Source organism: Grampus griseus, assembly GCF_964374135.1.
Source record: "Grampus griseus genome assembly, chromosome: 12".
In the NCBI taxonomy this organism is placed as follows: domain Eukaryota; kingdom Metazoa; phylum Chordata; class Mammalia; order Artiodactyla; family Delphinidae; genus Grampus; species Grampus griseus.
This window is the reverse complement of record NC_139006.1, coordinates 8,025,501-8,045,988: the sequence shown is the minus strand read 5'-3', so window position 1 is coordinate 8,045,988 and position 20,488 is coordinate 8,025,501. Positions and strand designations below refer to the sequence as shown.

At 46.6% G+C, this 20,488-nt stretch overlaps 1 protein-coding gene across 3 annotated transcripts in view; it reads right to left on the bottom strand.

Moving 5' to 3' along the window:
* CAMKK2 (calcium/calmodulin dependent protein kinase kinase 2) overlaps positions 1 to 20,132 on the bottom strand; it is a 45,578-nt gene extending 25,446 nt beyond the window's left edge. For 2 of the 3 annotated variants that reach the window (XM_082667096.1, XM_082667097.1), the window contains exons 1-7: positions 20,051 to 20,132; positions 14,345 to 14,862; positions 9,862 to 9,909; positions 9,150 to 9,203; positions 8,388 to 8,439; positions 5,499 to 5,632; positions 3,801 to 3,837 (exon numbers count right to left, since the gene is read on the bottom strand). In XM_082667096.1, the coding sequence (XP_082523222.1) occupies positions 3,801 to 3,837; positions 5,499 to 5,632; positions 8,388 to 8,439; positions 9,150 to 9,203; positions 9,862 to 9,909; positions 14,345 to 14,797 (778 nt within the window). In that variant the 5' untranslated portion in view covers positions 14,798 to 14,862; positions 20,051 to 20,132. The remainder of the gene's footprint in view (positions 1 to 3,800; positions 3,838 to 5,498; positions 5,633 to 8,387; positions 8,440 to 9,149; positions 9,204 to 9,861; positions 9,910 to 14,344; positions 14,863 to 20,050) is intronic. The other variant, XM_082667098.1, reaches the window with a different exon arrangement.
* Positions 20,133 to 20,488: the final 356 nt, after the last annotated feature.

The window sequence follows — 20,488 nt, the reverse complement described above, 5'->3', positions numbered from 1 at the left end:
GAAGACGGGTTGTTTCAAAGGTTGTCCAAGGGCTGAGGTGGCCAAGGGGAAAGAGCCAGCTCCTCAGACAAAAAGACGGCTTAAAGATTCTGACCTGAAAAGGAACTTAACTCCCCCAGGGCCCCACCCTGTTTTCACGTTCATCAACCAGTGTTGGCCAAACCGTAGTTAGGGGAAATCTGCTGTGGCTTCAGGCTGTGGTTAGAAGCAAAAGTAATGGCGCTGAAGGTAAGGCTCCCACCGACAGGAGCGCTGGTCCCCTCAGCTCTCTTTCCCACCTTGGTTATGTAAACTTAACTTTCAAGAGCTGCTTCATGAATTTCTGTGCTTCCTCCCAAGCACTATAACTCGGTCAGCATGAGGGAAGCTGGCCTGTTGAAACAGGTCTATTTTCAGTCACTTACAGTTTAACCGCTCCTGGAGCCGAGCAGTGGTGCAAAGTTTTTAACCCCAAGAAATACCAGTCGTATTCTCTACCCTTTGAGGGTCAGGCCTGCAGTTGCAGAACCCTTGCTGATACCTGCAACCTGGCTTCACAGACTGCCCTGTCTGTCCTCACCACACACAGCTGTGGCTGGAAACTAAAAAATAACAGTGTCGGGATTTTTTTTCAAAACCGCTGGAATCACATACCAAAATCGCATGGCTCCTTCCCACACTGCCACCTCAAGAAGTGAAAAACTCTGTCCATGAAGGTGCCTGGTCCAAATGGCTTAGGAAACTCTTCTTTGAGGCTTGGGTCACGTTCTTTACACGCTCATTCAACTCCTCGGCTCAAAACCCTCAAGGGGCTCCCTTCTCGCTCAGAGTAAAAGGAAAAGTTTTACAATGGTGTGAAATGTCCTCTGCCATCTGGTCTCCACTGTCCTGCACAAATGTCACCTCAGTGAGGCATCTCGAGGAGCCACTCTGTTTCCCAATTCCCCAACCTGGAACTCCTGACTCCCGTGACCCTGCTCAGGTTAGCTTCTTCCCATGATGTTGTCACCTTGGAAGCCGATGCCTAATACTTAGGTCTGAGTGTGTCTGTCCATCCTCACCAGAGCAATGAAGTGCCCTGAGAGAGCGGGGGTGGGGGGGGTGGGGGCTTGAGTTTCATTCCTTGAAGAGCCTAGAACAGGGCCTGACAAACTGTAATGTTTGTTGAAAGAACGACCCATCTCCTCAGAAACAGCCCAAAGCCATTCAGTGTCAGGTCTGGGGCCCCAAGCGAGCAAATTATGCTGGGGATGCCATTCTGGGCCAAAAATTATCTTTTACATTTTATGATTTCTTTTATATTTCCCCAAACTTCACTTGTTTGCCTACCATTTTTATAATCTGGCCATATCTATATACCATGTAAACTATTGTTTATTTCACACTTTTCCTTAAATTGACTTAGTATTAAAACTTTTAGCCTTATCCCAGGTAATAATATCCAGGAAATCATGAGTTTAGTGTGCTGGTTATAGTTTTTCCTATGCAATGATAAATTAAACCTAAAACATTTTTTAAATGTTGGTCCAAATACCACCTAAAATCATCTCATATATTTAAAGTGGTGTTGGTACCACATTTTGAGAAATTATGATTCTGTGATGTCCATATTTTTATTATATGAATGTTTCACTATTTTTTAAAGTTATCATATCTGATGTTGTTCATGTGTACCTTCTAAAATGTTTTCAAAGTTCTAAAATTGGAATATGGCCTGCACACTAGATGCTCTTAAGGAACTGGCATTAACTTTTCCAGGTGCAATAACGGTAGAATTATTGTGATCATGTAGGAGATGCAGGCCAAAATGTTCAGGGGCTGAAGGGTCAAGATGTCTGCTACTTTTACTCTTGGGTGGTTCAGCAAAAAAAACACAGAGAGGGCTTCCCTGGTGGCACAGTGGTTGAGAGTCTGCCTGCCAATGCAGGGGACACGGGTTTGAGCCCTGGTCTGGGAAGATTCCACATGCCGCGGAGCAACTAGGCCCGTAAGCCACAACTACTGAGCCTGCGCGTCTGGAGCCTGTGCTCCGCAACAAGAGAGGCCGCGACAGTGAGAGGCCCGCGCACCGCGATGAAGAGCGGCCCCCACTCGCCGCAACTAGAGAAAGCCCTTGCACAGAAACGAAGACCCAACACAGCAAAAATAAATAAATAAATAAAATTTTAAAATATATACAGAGAAATGGATGGGTGGGTGGCTAGACTGATAAAGCAAATATGACAAAAATTACTAACTGTTGAATCTGGGCGGTAGGCATACAGGTACTCATTGTACTCTTCTTTCAACTTTAACATTTTTCATAATAAAAACCTGGGTTGGGGGGGGTGATGAAAAATAAAATGTCCTAAGCAACGACATCATCCTTGGAATTGAACCATGGCAACTACTGTAGGGGAAATTGAGCTCTGAGCTCTAGTTCCAGACCAGACCCATTATTTATGATTAACCACTGCCTGTGCAGCAAAGGATCACCCTGTGCTCATCCCGGAGACAGGCTGGGCTTAGCCCTGCCCATACCACTCATCTCCTTAACACCCCTCCCGGCTGTCATGTGTACCCGCGCGAAATGCATACGCTAATACGCTAGTCTGAACGCCTACCCAAGCCAGACAACAGCGGGACACGTGACCTGTTGATCACGCCTTCCTGGGCCTGAGAGTCTGCTGTCCAGCTTTGAATTAGTCCTGCACTTCCTTCCCTCATCAGTGCTTATGCTGGGAACTGACTGAGAATTGCCCCATGTCCTCATCATTTTTTAAAAACGAGGTCTCTGAGGACATACCTGAGTGCTTCCATTTCAGTGTTCAGGGCCCAGACCCTTCAATGGCCCCTCAAGGCTCCAAATGCCCCATCACGGCCTCCCAGGCCCTCCATCTTCATCCCCACCCCCTCTCCCTGGTTTTCTCTCCTGCAGTCCCATTTCTCTCAAACACACTAAGCTCTCACCAGCCTTGGGGCCTTTGTACCTGCTGTTTCCTCTGCCTGGAATGCTCTTCCTCAGATGCAACAGGGCTGTGTCCTTGATATTCAGGTGCTAAATGGTCACCTCTTCTCTGCCGTGGCCCCTCCATCTCTCTCTCACATCACCCTGTTTAATCTTCTTCAGAGTATCTATCTGAAGTTGATTATCTGCTTTATTTACAGTCTTCCCTCAGGAGCCATGGGCAATTGGTTCCAGGAACCCCCGTGGATACCAAAATCCACGGATGCTCAAGTTCCTTATAAAGAAATGGTGCAGTATTTGCACATAACCTATGCACATCCTCCCCTATACTTTAAACCATCTCTAGATTACTTATAATATCTAATACAATATAAATGCTATGTAAATAGTTGCCAGCGCATTTTTACTTTTTGCAAATTCAAGTTTTACTTTCTGGAACATTCCGAAATTTTTTCTTTTTAATATTTTCAATCCACACTTGGTTGAATCTGCAGATGCAGAACCCGTGGACACGGAGGGCCGACTGTAGTTGTTGACTATTTGTCTTCCCTGACTAGAATACCAGCCTCATAAGAGCAAGGGCCTCATCTTTCGTACTCATCACTGCATCCTTCGTGACTAGAATGGTGTCCAACACACAGTAGGTACTCAATAAATATCTGCAAATGGATGAATAGGACACTCAGATAAAGTCCCAGCAAGAACTCCATTCCACCTCCTGCTTTGAACCAGGGGTGCAGCCTTCTGTGTGGGGCCCAGTTGGAGCAGGAAAGGGTGGGAGATGCCAGGGGCAGGGGTTGCCTGGAGAGCACCCCTGGGCTTTGGCAGGAGCAGCTGCCTGAGCAAGGGTGGCAGAAAGTAAGGGCTCTCTTACCCATGTACAGATGGTCCTCATTGGGGTCATCCAGGACCTGTTGGCATAGCCACATGGAACAGGCCGGAGATGAAGAGCAGGAGAGAGGAAGAGGGAGAAAAGGTATGAGCAGGGAGGAAGCATCATCCACATGACTGCATTTGCCAATGGGAGGGCTGCGCTTTCCACCGTTTTTCCTAGTTAAGATGAAGGGCACAGGAAAAAACCCAGTGTGTGATCCAAATGGCCATCTGGAAAATAAGCGCATTCTAGCCCAATCCTCAAGGGTCCTAAATACCCAGAAAGGAGGTTACGAAAAGGAGGGGGCAGATTCCTCTCCTGGAAAATGTCTCAGCTTGAATAAGAATCCCACCTGTCTCCTAGGAGACGACGGACTGGTCATCAGGGTGAAAATTCAAATCCTGTCCCCATTCCCCCTGCCCTGGCAGGAAATGATGTCTCCCTGCCTGGAACTGCCACAGCACTTTCTTTCTCTCTTTTACGGCCTTCCTGCTTTCATTTTATCACTACTTCTATCTTCCTCTCTCCAAAGGGCAGGCACCATGTTGTAGCCACCTTGGTTGCCCCCTTGGTGCACTCTAACAGGACTAGGCACCTAGTGCTCAGGAAATGTCTGATGAATGAATGAACAGGAAAGCTGGCAGAGTCTTGTTGGGTGGGGAGCCCACACACCACAGGGCACCAGAGAGAGGGGAGATCCTGCCAGGACCCAGACACATGCGCTAACCAAGTGCCCTTGGGCTTCCTCTAAGATGGCCGACTCAAGCATCAGTGAGTTGAAATTGTGAAACTCGGTATGACAGGTGGAGATAGCCTGCAGCCACCATCTCTCTTCTTTTGGGAAGAAACAAAGACAGACTCCTTGGCTAGACTGGTCCTCCCACCTCTTCCCATACCACACCCACCTTCGCTAGTCATCTAAGAGTCACAGGACAAGAGCCCTGAGAAAGGGATGCATCCTAGGCAGAGGCCTGGGACAGCCAACCTGGAACCCTAAGCTCTGCCCTTCGAGGAAAAGTCAGACCCAGGCACTTGCCTACCTAGAGTTCTGTTATTTTTCTTTGAAAAACTCACTTACGTTAATGTGTAGGATTATTGTTGTTTTTAAATGAATTAAAAATTTGTTTAGCTTCTCAGTTTTAAATTCTAATGTGTTAAATATTAATAAACATAATCCCCATAAGCAAAAGTTTTCTGCCTTCTTCAATTATTTTTAAGAGCCTAAAAGGGTCTTGAGGCCACAAAGTGTGAGATCAAGAGCAGGGGTTGGCAAATTACAGCGTACAGGCCAATTCTGGCCCTCCCCTGTTTCTGAAAGTAAAGTTTTATCGAAACACAGCCAGGCCCATTTGTTTACATGCAAATGGCTGCTTTTGTGCTATAACTACACATATGTATAGTAGAAGGAGAACCAGCTCCAAAAAGAGCGAAACAGGTGAAGGGCAAGCCTCAGTATCCCTCTGAGCCTCAATTCCTTCGTCTATAAAATGGAAGTAATAGTCCGAGCGAGGGGTGAGGATTACACAAAATAACAGGGTGAAGGAGCCTGGAGAAATAACTACCACTCAGCCCTGCAACAGGCTGTTTGATGTGATGTGGCTCTCCCTGGAAACCACTGGTATGGCATTTTGATAATAACAGAGACAGGGCTGAACCATCATCATGCCTCCCTCTCTCCTCCGTGTCTCCCCACCTCACCTCCACCAGCTTCACCACGTTGGGGTGGTCCAGCTTCTTGAGGATGGCAATCTCCTGGTACACCTGCTCAATAGGGCCCCTGGGCTGGATGCAGCCCCTGGGGGCTGGCCGGGTCCCTCGGGGAGGCGGGCGACCTGGAGGAGACATGAACCATCCCAGAGTCAGGGCAAAGAGACTTTCCTCTGCAGAGGGGGACTGTAGGCAGGACAAATGAAGTGGGGGGCTCTCAGAAGGGCTGGAATGGCTGATGCCACACAGGGGTCTTTATTTACTTATTTATTTATTTTGGCTGTGTTGGGTCTTCGATACTGCACGCGGGCTTTCTCTAGTTGCAGCGAGCGGGAGCTACTCTTCTTTGCGGTGCACAGGCTTCTCACTGCAGTGGCTTCTCTTGTTGCAGAAGCATGGGCTCTAGGCGCACAGGCTTCAGCAGTTGTAGCACGTGGGCTCAGTAGTTGCGGCACGCAGGCCCTAGAGCACGTGGGCTTCAGTAGATGTGGCGCACTGGATCAGTAGTTGTGGCTCACGGGCTCTAGAGCGCAGGCTCAGTAGTTGTGGGATCTTCCCAGAGATCGAACCCATGTCCCCTGCACTGGCAGGCAGATTCTTAATCACTGCACCACCAGGGAAGTTCCCCACCAGGGGCTTTAAACAGCCTTCTCTTCATCTGACTCCTCTGCTGCTGGAAACACTGGAGACCCAGTCCCCTTGCCCAGCCTTCTGTTAATTCTCTCCTTCCTGTCCTACTCCCCAGGCCACAGTGAGAATCAAGAGTTCACTGAGGTACAAGGAAAAGAAGTCTGAGGCCTAGTTCAGCAATCTCAATATTCCCCTCTCTGGAGCTCAGTTTTCCCACTCCATAAGATGGACAAAAACATTATCCTTCACCTCCGTAACTCATGGAAGTAGCAGAGATATAAAATAAAGTCCGGGATAGGAAAAGAAGTAAGAGCTGATGAGAGAAAAAACAAAGGACTTGCTTGGCCCTGCAGTGACTGATAGTCAAAAGGTCACAGTGATGGAAAGGTCCACAGTCAAAACACTTACACTGCATATCATATGTAAGTAAGGATCTAAGTGTGACTAACAGAACAGAATGTGGATGTGTCAGCCTTGGAAAAGTAAAAGCAGAGGTGCAGGTGTCAGAGTGGGATGTGAACAGAGGCAAGGCAAGTTCAAAGGAAAGATACTTGCTGCATCTGCTGTAACAAGGAAGAAAGTGACAAGGGTAGTAACAACAAGGGAGCTGAACATCGTGGTATCACCTCATTGCCTGGTTAGGGAAAGGGAGGAAAGGAGTGGTTTAAGTCATCCTCAGAGGAAGTCAGAAGTAAATGTCAAAAATTAATAAATCAAGAAATAATGGCACAAGGATATTAACTGGCTCAGTTCAGATAAGCAGGATAAATCAGGGTCCTGGTGATAGGACAGGGTTTTGGGATTTATGTTTCTTCTTATCCACTTTCTCTTTTCAGCTCAAGCCAACATTTTGCTCAGCACTGCTGGCAGGGAGCTTATGCTGGAGCAGCATATGCTCACCTACACCTGATCACATGCAGTAACTACCAGCTCCTAAAAGAGCTAAAAGTGGGGGCTGCCTCTAGGGAGAGGGAGGAGTACAGCAAGAAACTGTTGATCTCCATTACACACCCTTCTGTTCTTTTGCATTTTTGTAGATATAATTGAAATACCTTATGGTATTTCAATTTTTTTAATTCATCATTTTAAAACATATAATTTAATGGTTTTTAGTACATTCACAAGGTTGTGAAACCATCACCACTAGGTCTTTTTTTTTTTAATTTTTGGCTGCACTGGGTCTTGCTGCACCAGGCTTTCTCTCTAGTTGTGGCGAGCAGGGGCTACCCTTCGTTGCAGTGCACGGGCTTCTCACTGCAGTGGCTTCTTTTGTGGAGCATGGGCTCTAGGCGCACGGGCTTCAGTAGTTGCAGCACGCAGGCTCAGTAGTTGTGGCACGCGGGCTCTAGGGTGCACGGGCTTCAGTAGTTGTGGCGAGCGGGCTCCATACTTGTGGCTCGTGGGCTCTAGAGCACAGGCTCAGTAGTTGTGGCACACGGGCTTTGTTGCTCTGTGGCATGTGGGATCTTCCCGGAGCAGGGATCAAACCCGTGTCTCCTGCATTGGCAGGCGGATTCTTAACCACTGCGGCACCAGGGAAGTCCCTCACCACTAAGTCTTGAACATTTTCAACTCCCCCACAAAAAAACCCATACCTATTAGCAGTCAGTCCCCACTCTCTTTTAACCCTAGCCCCTGGAAATCACTAATCTGCTGTCTCTGCGGATTTACCTATTCCGGACATTTCGTGTAAGTGGAATCATACAATATGTGGCCTTTTTTGTCTGGCTTCTTTCATTTAGCATCATGTTTTCAAGGTCATCTGCGTTGCAGCATGTATCAGAATTTAATTTCTTTTTATGGCTGAATAATATTCCACTGACTAGACAGACTACCTTTTGTTTATTCATTCATCCGTTGACAGACATTTAGGGTTGTTTCTACATTTTGGCTATTATGAATAGTGCTACTATGAGCCTTCACGTACGAGCTTGTGTGAACATGTGTTTTCAATTCTCTTGGGTATATATGCCTAGGAGTAGAATTGCTGGGTCATATGGTCACAGCATGTTTAACTTTTTGAGGAAGTCAAACTGTTTTCCTCTGAGGGATTCTTTTTACTTGATACTAATATTACTTCAATAAATATTTTTAAAAGAAAATGAATTTTAAAACGTCAGCAGGAGGCCCAACGCTGTCTTAGGGGAATCCGCCCAGGACACCTCTGCAGGGGACATCATTCAGTGGGTCTTCTCTGTATTGCCCCAGCCCCTGCACCTAAGAACAAAGGCTCTGGCCCAACAAACTCACGTGGAAAGCCCGCCTGTCGGATCAGTTTCTTTTTGGACAGCACCTTCATTGCCTGCGGGAGGAAAGACCCCACATCCTGGTTAAAATGGGTAGGAGGGTGGAGGGAGAGTTCCTTCCACTCCTAGGCCTGCCCAAGCTGTCAGTGCCCCAGCAGCCGCAGGACAATGTAGTGAGCACCTTGTCACTGGAATGGGTCAACTCCACAGGTTGTGTGGAAGCTGGAGTCCTGGGGTCCCTCCAGGCCAGAGGGTACTTCCAAGGTTCCAGGTCAGCTCTCCCAGCTGGGAGGCCACAAACCTTGGGATTCGCTACCACTGAATCAAGACACAAATGAGCTGGAGTGATGGGCAAGGGACATTTTACACATGGGGAAACTGAGTTTCAGCATTTATGTCACTTGTCCAAGGACACATAATTGGCACATGGGAGAGCAAGGATCTGAACCCACATTGGACTGATTTCAAAGTCTCAGCCACATGGCAGTTTGTCTCACTACCACCCAGTTCTTAGGGCTATGGAGGATGTAGAAAGGGTAGCCCAGAGTAAGGATAGGAGACGTTTGCTGAATTAATTCACTCAATCTTCCTGAGCCAATCACTTCACCTCCCCATTTCCCCACTTCCTTCCTAATGCACAGAATAAACATGACCTAAGCATCAAATGAGTCAACAGCTAAGAAAACCTTCCAGGAAGGCAAGTGCTAGAAAGGAGCCTTTTTCTTTGGACAAGGATGGGGGCAGGGAGGGGGATGTGGATACTCACGTAGTAGGTATTGTCATTTTCATTGTAGGCCAGCTTGACCACGCCATAGGAGCCCTGGATAAAGGGAGATGCCTGTGACATACTATCCAGAAGTTACGATCTGCAAAATGAGGACCCTAATACAGAGCTTGCAAACTGCTGGCAGCCCATTGGCAAAATCCACCCTGTATGTTGTTGGATCTGCAGTTTTTAGAAAGTTTGAATTGGTGGCCAACATTCTAAAACAGGTCAGATATAAAAATCCAGATTCTGATACGGATATGGAGCCATAATCATTTCCATATGTCAACAGTTTGCCATAGTCCTCACCACTCCCTACTGTCTTATACCTAGCTTGTTTTCCTCATTTATATTATTCACTTGCTCTCTACTGGCATTTGAGTTCTTGACCCTTGCAATGATACTGCCCATTGGCTGATTATAAAAGCAAAAACAGATGTGAGAGTACCTTAAGGAGAAAAAAAGCCAACACCAATGTTGGTGATATGGAATTTCCCTGGAAGCTCTGTGAGCTTTTGTAGAAACACAGTACGTTGTAAAAACAAAACGAAATAAAACAAAACAGATGGACCATAAATGACAAAACCCTCCCCCTCCCAGCCTCATCTCCAAGGACTCCTCTCCCACTCCCAAATCTAGTGGGGTTCCCTGCACAGTATCTGAGACATCCTTGGCAGGTATGGAAAACCAGCCTGGCTCCTGGGATATTTACCTTTCCAATTTCGTCCTTAAGTGTGTACTGATTCAGCTGTACGCAATCCTGGAAAATAAGTAGAAACACATAGAATATGAATTGTAAGTTTGCAGCTAGATACATTTTTCACAAACTTAACAAACACCTTAACCAGGACCCAAATCAAGAAAGGGAACATTCCCAGCTCCCCAGAAGCATCTCCCATATACTGGCCCCTGTCCAGGGTGACCACTATCCTGCCTTCTACCAGCACAGTTGTTGTTAGTTTTTTTTTTTGTTTTTTTTTTTTTGGCTGTGTCACGCAGCATGTAGGAGCTTAGTTCCCAGACCAGGGATTGAACCCACACCCCCTGCAGTGGAAGCTTGCAGTCTTAACCACTGGATCACCAGGGAAGTCCCTACCAGCACAGCTTTTGTACATTGTAAGGGCGTAATTATATAGTATGTACTCTTTTAATACCCATTTTAAAGGTTCTTCCCAGTTTTAAAAAGTTCATTTATTTACTTTTTAAAAGTTAATTTAAAATTAAACAATAATCCATGACTGTGTTATCCTGTAAAAAAATGTAAAGCGATACAAGAGGAGAAAATCTGAGTGTCCTTAGCGCAAACAAAAGTTTCTTAACAGTTTCTCAAAAGTTCTTTTTTGTATTAAAAAAGTGCAAAATATAAAAGGAAACAAATGATAAATTGGATTTCAATCAAAATTAAAACTTTTGCTCTTTGAAACACTACTGAGAAAAAAAGGTAAGACACGGACTGAGAGAAACTATTTGTAACACTTACAGTGGACAAAAGACTGGTATCCAGAACATATAAAGAACTCTGGGCTTCGCTGGTGGCGTGGTGGTTAAGAATCCGCCTGCCAGTGCAGGGGACATGGGTTCGAACCCTGGTCGGGGAAGATCCCACATGCCGCGGAGCAACTAAGCCCATGTGCCACAACTACTGAGCCTGCACTCTAGAGCCCACAAGACACAACTACTGAGCCTGCGCACCTAGAGCCCGTGCTTCGCAACAAGAGAAGCCACCGTAATAAGAAGCCTGCGCACCGCAACAAAGAGTAGCCCCCCTTCGCCGCAACTAGAGAAAAGCCCAAGCGTAGCAATGAAGACCCAGCGCAACCAAAAAAAAGAAAAAAACTTTAAAAAATAAATAAATAAAAAAGAACTCCTACAACTCATTAATAAAAAGACAACCCAATTAAAAATGGGCTAAAGATTTGATAAGCTATTTCTCCAAAGAAGGTACACAAATGATCAATAAGCACATGAAAAGATGCTCAACATCATTACTCATCAGGGAAATGCAAATTAAAGCCACACCCACTAAATTGGCTAAAATCAAAAAGACAGACCAAACCAAGTATTGTCAGAATGTAGGGCAAATGGTGGGAATGTAAAATGGTGCAGCCTCTTTGGAAAACAGTTTGGCAGTGTCTTAACAAGCACTTCCCATATGACCCAGCCATTCTACACCTAGGTGTTCACTCAAAAGAAATGAAAACTTGTGTCCATGCAAAGACTTGTATACAAATGTTCACAACAGCTTTATTAGTAATAGTCAACAACTGGAAACGATCCAAATGTCCATCAATAGGTAAATGGATAAACAAACTATGGTATATAGCTGTACAGTGGAATACTATTTAGCAATAAAAAGGAACGAACTACTAATATGTGCAAAAATATGGATAAATCACAAAATCATTATGCTATGAAAGAAGCTAAGCTAAAAAAAGTACATACTAAGTGATTCCACTTATATAAAATTCCAGAACCTGTAAGCTAATCTATAATGAAAAGAGGCAGGTCGGCTGCTGCCTGGGAGAGGGGAGGTGGGGGAGGGATGCGCTGTTGGGTGTGCTGGAAATGTCTGCGATCTTGATGGGGGTGATGGTTTTATGGATGTATACATACATCACAACTGATCATATTGCACACCTGAAATATGTGCAGTTTATTTCACTTCAATTACACCTCAGTATAGTTAGGCTGAACATGTTAAGTGATACAAGAAGTAAAACTGGGAAAAGAAACACGATAGAAAGCAAAACTTCAAGTGTTACAGAGAAGCCCAACATTTCCCTTGAAACCCCTCCCATGCCCCAATTCTATCCCTCTCCCCGAACCTTGATATCAGTTTGGTGTATAAACTTCTAGGCCTTTTTCTATGTAAATGCACACATACATGCATCTGTAGAAAATACAGCGTACTGTTTTGGGATGGGGTTGGGGAGGCATAGACGGTGTCACACTAAATCAGTTCTCAACTTCCTTTGACTGGAGTTAGTTCCACGTCAGACCTGCATCTTTGACTTGCTGTGTAACGGGCCCACAGAGCTCTCACCTCACTGGTGGACTTTTTAGTTTGTTTTGTGTTTCTCTCCAGTATTGTTTTCATTCCCCTGAGTCTTGAAGGGATGTGACAGGCAGAGGTAGGGCCCTGCAGAGCTGTCCTAAGGGGTCTCATTGCCTCATAATCTAGCCCCCACATGCTGCTGAGTTCATCTTCCAAGAATCCACTCTGACCACATCAGCCCCAGCTCGCTGCTGCTTCCAGAGTCAAGTCCTGACTTCACAGCCTGACCTTCAAACCCTCTAAAGCTCTGACCTTGGCAGAGTTGTCTAGTTGCCCACCAAACACCAGTCTCTCCTTTCTTCCTTATAAGTGGAACTCTGTGTGGCAACATTCCAGGCTAGAAAACTTCATTTCCCAGCTTCTCTTACAGCTAAGGTGGCCATGTGTTCTGGCTAGTGGGAGATAAGCAGAAGTTGCTGGGTAGAGCTTCCAGGAAAGAGGACTGACTTAGGAGGCAGACATCTTTTGCCTTTCTTCCCTGCTCCTTCTTCCTGCCTGGAATGGAGCTGTGAAGGCTAGAGCCACAGCAGCCATCTTGAGATCATGAGGTTTTAAGGGTAAAAGCAACAACACAACTACCACACCAATCCCCAATGCCTAGCTCTAGATTTATTTTACATGGTTAAAAAAAAATCCTATTGTGTTAAAGCCACTGTTGTTGGGAGATGTCTGTTTCTCTAAGCTGACTCATTTCTAACTGATACAAACTCGAACTCGCTCTCCAGCCCTGTTTCCACAGTGCCCCCCATTTGGGGCCCCACACTCCAGTTAACTAATCCCTGACCTATCCTGAATTCTATGGAAAGGAATACGTTGGTATACATAGCTGGTACTTAGTTGGGTTATGGTAATCATACTTTTAAAACTAAAATATTAGAGGAATGAGACTACCTCTGTCACCTAGGTGGCCTGTGGCTAGTTAATAAACTAGGAGATGAAACAACAATAACAATTTTTTTTTAATGGGCTCATGCCGTCTACCTCAGGGCCCTTGCTCATGCCATGCTCACCCCCTGCAGTGAACTCTCACTGTGTGGTTAAATATCAGCCCCTTTAGAAGGCCATTCCTGATTTCCAGGCATCCCCCAATAAAATGTATTCCTTCCTTCAACAAATATTTTTGAGCGACTATGCGCCAGGCAGCGTGCTCAGTGCTGGGGACCCTGTGGTGGACAGGACTGTTCCTAACATCCTAGCTGAGGCGGGGGCAGTGGCGGGAAACAGGCAATAAACAACTTAACAAACACACAGATAATCAGATGGTGACAAGTGTTGTGAAGGAAAGTCAACAGAGCAACAGGACAGACAGGGACGGAAGGCTGCTTAGAGGGGGTGGAATGAGAGGCCTTTCAGAGGAGGTGATATTTGAGTTGAGACTTGGAAGCCAGATGGAGATGTCCTTGCAAAGATGGTGGGGGGGCGGTGTGGTTCCAAGCAGAGGGAACAGCAAGGGTAAAGGCCTAACGGAGGGAATGAGGAAGACAAAGAAGTGGGTAAGGTCGGAGCTCTGTGAGTTGGCAGCACAAAGGTAGGAGATGGGGCAGGAGGTGAGGCGGGGGCGGATCAGGCCCTGTGAACTCTGCTGGGGATCTGAGTTCCAACCCACCTCCCAGAAGTTTATAGTAAAGATCAAGTGAGAAGTTCAGGTACAGTGCTGAGGACAGTGCCTGGGGAGGCAAACACTCAGCAACTGGGGCCGTGCTGTTTGTCAGGGTGCGAGGCCTCTCACTGACCCGCCATCCCCATTTCAGAGTCCCCAGCACTACTTCCAACTGCCAGCACGTGCATCTCTTTGTGAGAGGCTCTGTCTGTCCCCGAGATGCTCTGCCCACACTCAGGGACTGCCAGCAGTTGGTGTAACAGGCCCGCCCTGTTACACCAGGTGGAATAACTGGCCCTCAGGTGGAATAACTCTGGGGCTCGTGTCCTACGCTGTCTCCCAGGGCTGCCCAGAGGTGGAGGCCCAGATGCCCACAGCGGTAACTGGCTCCAACATGCACCCTTTATTGACGTCTCCCTGGGTTTCCTGGGGTCACCTTCCCAATCAACTGGTTGCGCTGGAATCCTTCTGAGGGAGCCCAACTTAACGCGGAGACATTCCGGGCGTGGGGCAGGGCACCAGGGGCCGCCGCTCACATACCTGCAACCCGGTGATGGAGACGTGGTGCGACTCCACCGTGGGCCTCCGGGGCAGCCGCGGCGAGGACTGCGGAGAGCCCACGGGCGAGTGGGGCAGGGCCGGGTAGACGCAGCGCCCATTCGCATCCAGCAGGGACCGCTCCTGCAGAGAGAGCTTGCGACTGGAGAGGTGGGGCCGGGCCTGGGACCCGGAGACGTTGAGGGGGACCTCTCCGCCAGGGGCCTCCAGGGGCCGGTCCCGGGCCAGGCCGCTGTCCACAGCGCAGGCCGGCTCGCACTCAGTGACCACGATGAAGGACTCCATGCCCAGATGGATGCTCAGGGACGAGAGGCCCCGCAGGGCTTCACAGGGTTTCTGGCCTTCGTTGCTATTACTGTTGCCGCTCCCGCCCCCCAGCTCATCCTGGGGGGCGGCCCGGTCGCTACTGGGCTGGCTAGAGACGCATGATGACATGGTGCGTGTGCCGACCTCATGCGACACGCACGTGCCCGGGCACTCCCATCCGGCAGCTGCGCCACCTGCAGAGAGAGGAACGGTCACCTGCCCCCATCCTGTGCGGCAGGGGCAGGGAAGGAGGTCTCTCCTGCTGGGCCAGACTGGTGCCTCATTCCTGCTTTGAGTCGCCGTCCTTGAAAAAAATATCTTGCAAAACACAGTGTGATCTGAAATCTTTTGCGTCTATATAGAAGAGCTTACTCCACATTTCCTCACTGTATCCATTTTTTTAAATTGATGTATAGTTGATTTACAACTCTGTGTTAGTTTCTGTTGTATAGCAAAGTGATTCAGTTATACATATGTATACATTCTGTTTTATATTCTTTTCCATTATGATTTATCACAGGATATTGAATATAGTTCCCTGTACTATACAGTAGGACCCTGTTGTTTTACATTTCCTCATCTTAAAAGCCCCTTGTCACACAAACAAGAATCCCAAATTCAATTCCTGTAGAAAACAAGTATGAGAAAACCCCAAAATAGAGCACCCATGCCTCCTACAAAGGTGGCAGCTACTTCCAGCTCAAGCCAATTGTTGTTAAACAGGGACTGGGGCCTAGAATTGTCTGGTTATCTCTCCAACCCCTCTTTTTTTTTTTTTTTTTTTTCAAGAGAAGCCCTAAAGCCAGGATGGTAAGTGAGATCTCTTGATTTTTTTTTTTTTAATTAGCAATTATTTTAAAATGCTGGGCAGGCCAAATGAAACACTTCCACATGGTGACCTCTAGGCTGCATCACTTCACAATAGCAATGATTCAGACAGCTCTTTACAGTTTATAAAATATCTTCCACACCTCAGGATAATTTCACAAGCACCCTAGCTTGTTGGTTTGCCATTATACCCTCATTTTGTAAATGGGGAAACTGAGTCTCAAGAGAGTGAGAGGGATTTGTCCAGGTCTCCTAATGCAAAGACCATGAGCACAGGAGTCCAGTCCCCTGGCCTGGCCTGGCCAATGATTCTCAACTGAGGAGTGGGGGTCAGGGGTCACACCAGCAGAGAGTGTGTGAGCCAGGGAAGTTTGTGTCGTCTGAGGAGCTAGGCTCAACATACCTATTATCTAATGTTTCCCTAGTTCAGCCCCCAGCTAGTACTTGCAAGATGTAAGGCAAACATGAGATTAAAAAAAGTTAACATCAAATAGCTTGGCGGTTCCTCAACAAATTAAACAGAGAATTACCATATGACTGAGCAATTCCGTTCCTAGGTATATATCCAAACAACACTACTCACAACAGCCAAAAGGGAAAAAACAACCTACATGTCCACGGACAGATGAATGGATAAGCAAAATGTGGTCTGTCCACACAATGGAATATGACTAGAAAGGAATGAAGAACTGACACAGGCTACAAGCTGCATGAACCTCAAAAACATGATGCTAAGTGAAAGACGCCAGACACAAAAGGGCACATGTGTATAACCCTATTTATATGAAATTTTTTTTTTGGCCATGTCACGTGGCTTGCAGGATCTTAGTTCCCCAAAAAGGGATCGAACCCGTGCCCCCTGCAGTGGAAGCGCAGAGTCCTAACCACTGGACAGCCAGGGAATTTCCCTGTATGAAATTTTTTAAATAGGCAAATGCATACAGACAGAAAGTAGATTAGTGGTTGCCTAGGGCTGGGGAGGTGTTTGGGAAAAGGGGAGTGACTGTCAATAGGTATGGGGTCTCCTTTTGGAGTGATGAAAATATTCTGGAACTAGATAGAGATGGTGGTTGCACAACACTGTGAACGGACTAAATGCCACTGATTTGTACATTTTTAAATAGTTAATTTTATGTGAATTAAAAAAAAAGATTGACACACTCCCTTAGACTGTCAATTCCTTCTGTCTCTGGGACAGAATATTAACCTTTGGTTTGTATGTTTGACAAATTCTGCTGGACAAATGTCACAGGTACCACTGGAATTCAGGGAGTATATCCACAGATGCAGACAGTGGCAGCTCTGTGCTGATCACCCACGTCACAAAGGTGCCAGGAAAACAGTGAGAGCTGAGTAGAGGGATTTTATGAATGAATAAAATGATATCTCTTTAAGACACTGGGTGGCAGTGGGGGTATACAGAGGAAAGTAAAGATGGGAGCAGAAAGCCAGTGCTTCCTGGAGGGCTTGGTTGAGGGGCAGAGAAATGCTACCCGCCCTCTTGGGACAGTCCTGCAATAAGTATTTATGGAATAGCTTCTATGTATGCAATCTGGACCATGACGTGGGCAGATGGGGTCCCTTGTGGAACAGGGAAAGATCAATGGGAAAGGCACTAAGGAACTAACAACAGCATGCCAGCCTGGACATGGCACAATTTTTGAACACAGAGTACAGTGTGAAGGAATAACAAAGTACCCAGTCATGTGACAAGATGCTCAGCCTCAGTTATAGTAAGAGAAGTGCAAATTCAAACTACAACGAAATGGTTTGGTGGCTCCTCAAAAAGTTAAATGTAGAATTATCATTTGACTCAGCAATTCCTCTTCTAGGTGTATATATATATATATATCCCCAAAAGAATTGAAAGCAGGGATTCAAACAGATACTTATACACCCATGTTCACAGCAGCATTATTCACAATAGCCAAAAGGTTGAAATGTCCCAAGTTTCCATCAATGGAAGAATAGATAAACAGTATGTGGTCTATTTATACAACAGAACACTATTCAGCTATAAAAAGGAATAAAGTTCTGACACATGCTACAACATGGATGAGCCTTGAAAGCATGCTAAGTGAAACACGCCAAATATTAAAGGACAAATACTGTATGACTTCACTTATAGAACAGGCAAATTCATAGAGACAGAAAGTTTAGAATAAAGGTGACCAGAAGAGACCGGGGGAGAGGGGAGCAGCAAGTCATTGCTTAAGGGGTACAGAGTTTCTATTTGGGGTGATGAAAAAGTTCTGGAAATGGATAGTGGTGATGACCGCACAACATTCTGAATGTAAATAGTGCCATTGAATTGTACATCTAAAATGGTTAAAATGGTAAGTTTTATGTTATATATATTTTACTGAAATTAAAATAATAATAATAAAACTACAATGAAATATCTTTTTTCCAACTATTGGATTGGCAAAGACAAAAAATATAATAACAGCACTATTTTGATGAGGCTATGAGCAGTATGAATTAGTATCACCTTTATGAAGGGAAATTCACCAATATCGAACAAAATTCCAAATGCACATACCTTTGACTTACCAATTCTGCACCTGGGAGTATTTACCTTAAGGACAATCTCACACATAAAAAAATGATATACGTACAAAATTATTTTGCTAGTGTGGTTTGAAATGACTATCCACAGGGGACTGAGTAAATAAAATGAGGTACATGTAGCCCAGGAGAAAATCATGCATTTATTTGAAAAGAGGTGACTCTGTACATCCTAATGTGAATTAGCTCCAAGACACACCGTTGCATGGAAAAAACCAAGGCATTCGGATGCTGCTGTTGGCATAGGGGGAAAAGGGTCATACGCGCGTACATAATCATATGCAGAGCATACTTCTGGAAAGATACACAAGAAAATGATAAGAGTGGCCTCAAGAGAAGACAACTGGTTTGCAGAAGTGGGGGGGAGGCAGGGTGGGAGGGACTTAACTGTCACTGTATTTACTTTTATTTTTGTAAAAGTAAGTGTGCAAAGAGTAACTATTCAGAAATGAATTTTTAAAGGAAAGTAACCATAACCACAATGGGAGTTAGGATGATCAGGCCCGAGTGCTACCTCCGGGGCACGAGGCAGAGGGAGCGAGCAGTTGGCTCTATCTCCTAATCCCTTATCCCACTCTGACTGTATCTGAGAAAGAAATCATTAAATGTGTCCCTGTCTTGGCTTCCTCATCCGTGAAAGAATACAACCCAAGTTCAATGTTCTCCACGGTCTCAGCTGCTGTTCCTTTACATATCCTTTTTATAATCCTTATTTCCCAGGAGGGGAAAAGCAGGGTCCCTGAAGTTCGACTGCCTGGGGCCGCAGCCTCAGTTTTCTCTTCTATAAAATGGGCACTCACCCAAGAGTCATGAGGACTAACTGAACTAAGAACTCAGTATTCATGTCTGGTGCATGGTTAAGTGCTCAAAAAGCTCTTCTTTCAACAAATACTTCCTGAATGCCTACTACCTGCCAGGCTATGCTCCAGAATGTTCCTCCTCCTGTATGTGTTCTGTAGCCCTGGGAGTGTGGGCCTGCCTCCCCTCCACTGGCCCGTCCTCCCTCCCAGAGCCACCTCTGACATGGCTGCAGAGTTCCTGAAAAGAAAACTAGTCTGGCAGCACCTGAGACAGTTAATGGAGAATTTTTCTTCTTGCCAACAGAAAAACAATTGCTTATCGATCGCCACTCCAGGCCAAGGACACCAAGCCATCCACCCCCGGCAAAGCTGCATTTAATCAGTCTCCTTGACGAGCTGGCGTCTGGCTCCGTGCCTTGGCCCTTGAGGCCTGGAGGAGAAAGGAGAGAAAAAATGCACTGGCTGGCTCTGAGGCAGAGGTGCGGGCCCCTGTGCTGGAGGGATAGGTGTGTTCAGGTCTCAGGAAAGAGCCCCAAGGGACACAGACCACAGTGCCTCGAGGCCACCTGGAGGCCCCTCACTGGTCTGCAGCAGGCCTGGCAGGCAAGGACTTGGCCATTCAGCACCACGGACCCCACAGAGTCCAGGCCAGAATCTGACCGTTTCTGAGGTCACAGATCGTATGAGGTCACACACCTTTTAAGGATCTGTTGAAAGCCACCAACACTCCCAGGAGAAGAAAAATCATACAAAAAGACAATGGTTTGCATTATAACAGCTAACATCCAACTGAGCATTTCTTCACCAAACATTGAAACAGCTCTGCCTGGGTCATTTAATCCTCACGGCCCTCTGAGAGGGAGGGACAGCTAAGCATTCAGTTTTGGGGGGGCCGAGGTTTGACAAAATTCCAAAAGCCCCCTCCCCGAGCCTCCTGCCCCAATACATGGGTCCTTCCCCAGGCTCTGAAGCCTCCCCACTGCCCTTGGCTGGCAGCCCTGAGCTCCCCTCCCTCCCCTCTCACAGGCAGCTCCATAGAGGACCAGACCCTTCCTGGAGCAGATAAACCCGGCTCCAGGCCAGAACGAAGGAGCGCTCATTCCTCTGCCAGGAAGCCAAGTGCCAGCGGCCTCCAGGAAACACATTCCCATATCCTGGGGGCATTTTCCAACCTGCGCCTGCTTACCAAATGCCCAGCCGCCACCACCACGGAGCCGCAGCACAGCAAGTAGCCAGTGAGTGGGCCCGTGACATGCCCTGACCCATGATACACCCTTTGCATGGTCCCCTGAGGTCCCGGGCAACACGGGACAACAAAGAGGCCCAAAATAGCTGTGAGGATCCTGCCAAGGCCAGGGACAATGTCCTCCCTGGGATAACAGGCTTGGCCAGCCACATCTCTCACCTGGGGAAACTGAAACCCACTCACCCATTTGTTCTTTCCACAAGTAATTACTGGGGACCTACTATGTGCCAGATAAACAAAACAGATGTGATTTCTGAAAAGTAGGGGCACAAGTGACTCTATAAGCACAAACTGGAGGAGAAAACCAGGATGAGATAAAAAAAGAACAACATAGGGACCCAGGGGAGATCTGAATGGGAGGGGGTGAGTCAAGGAAGG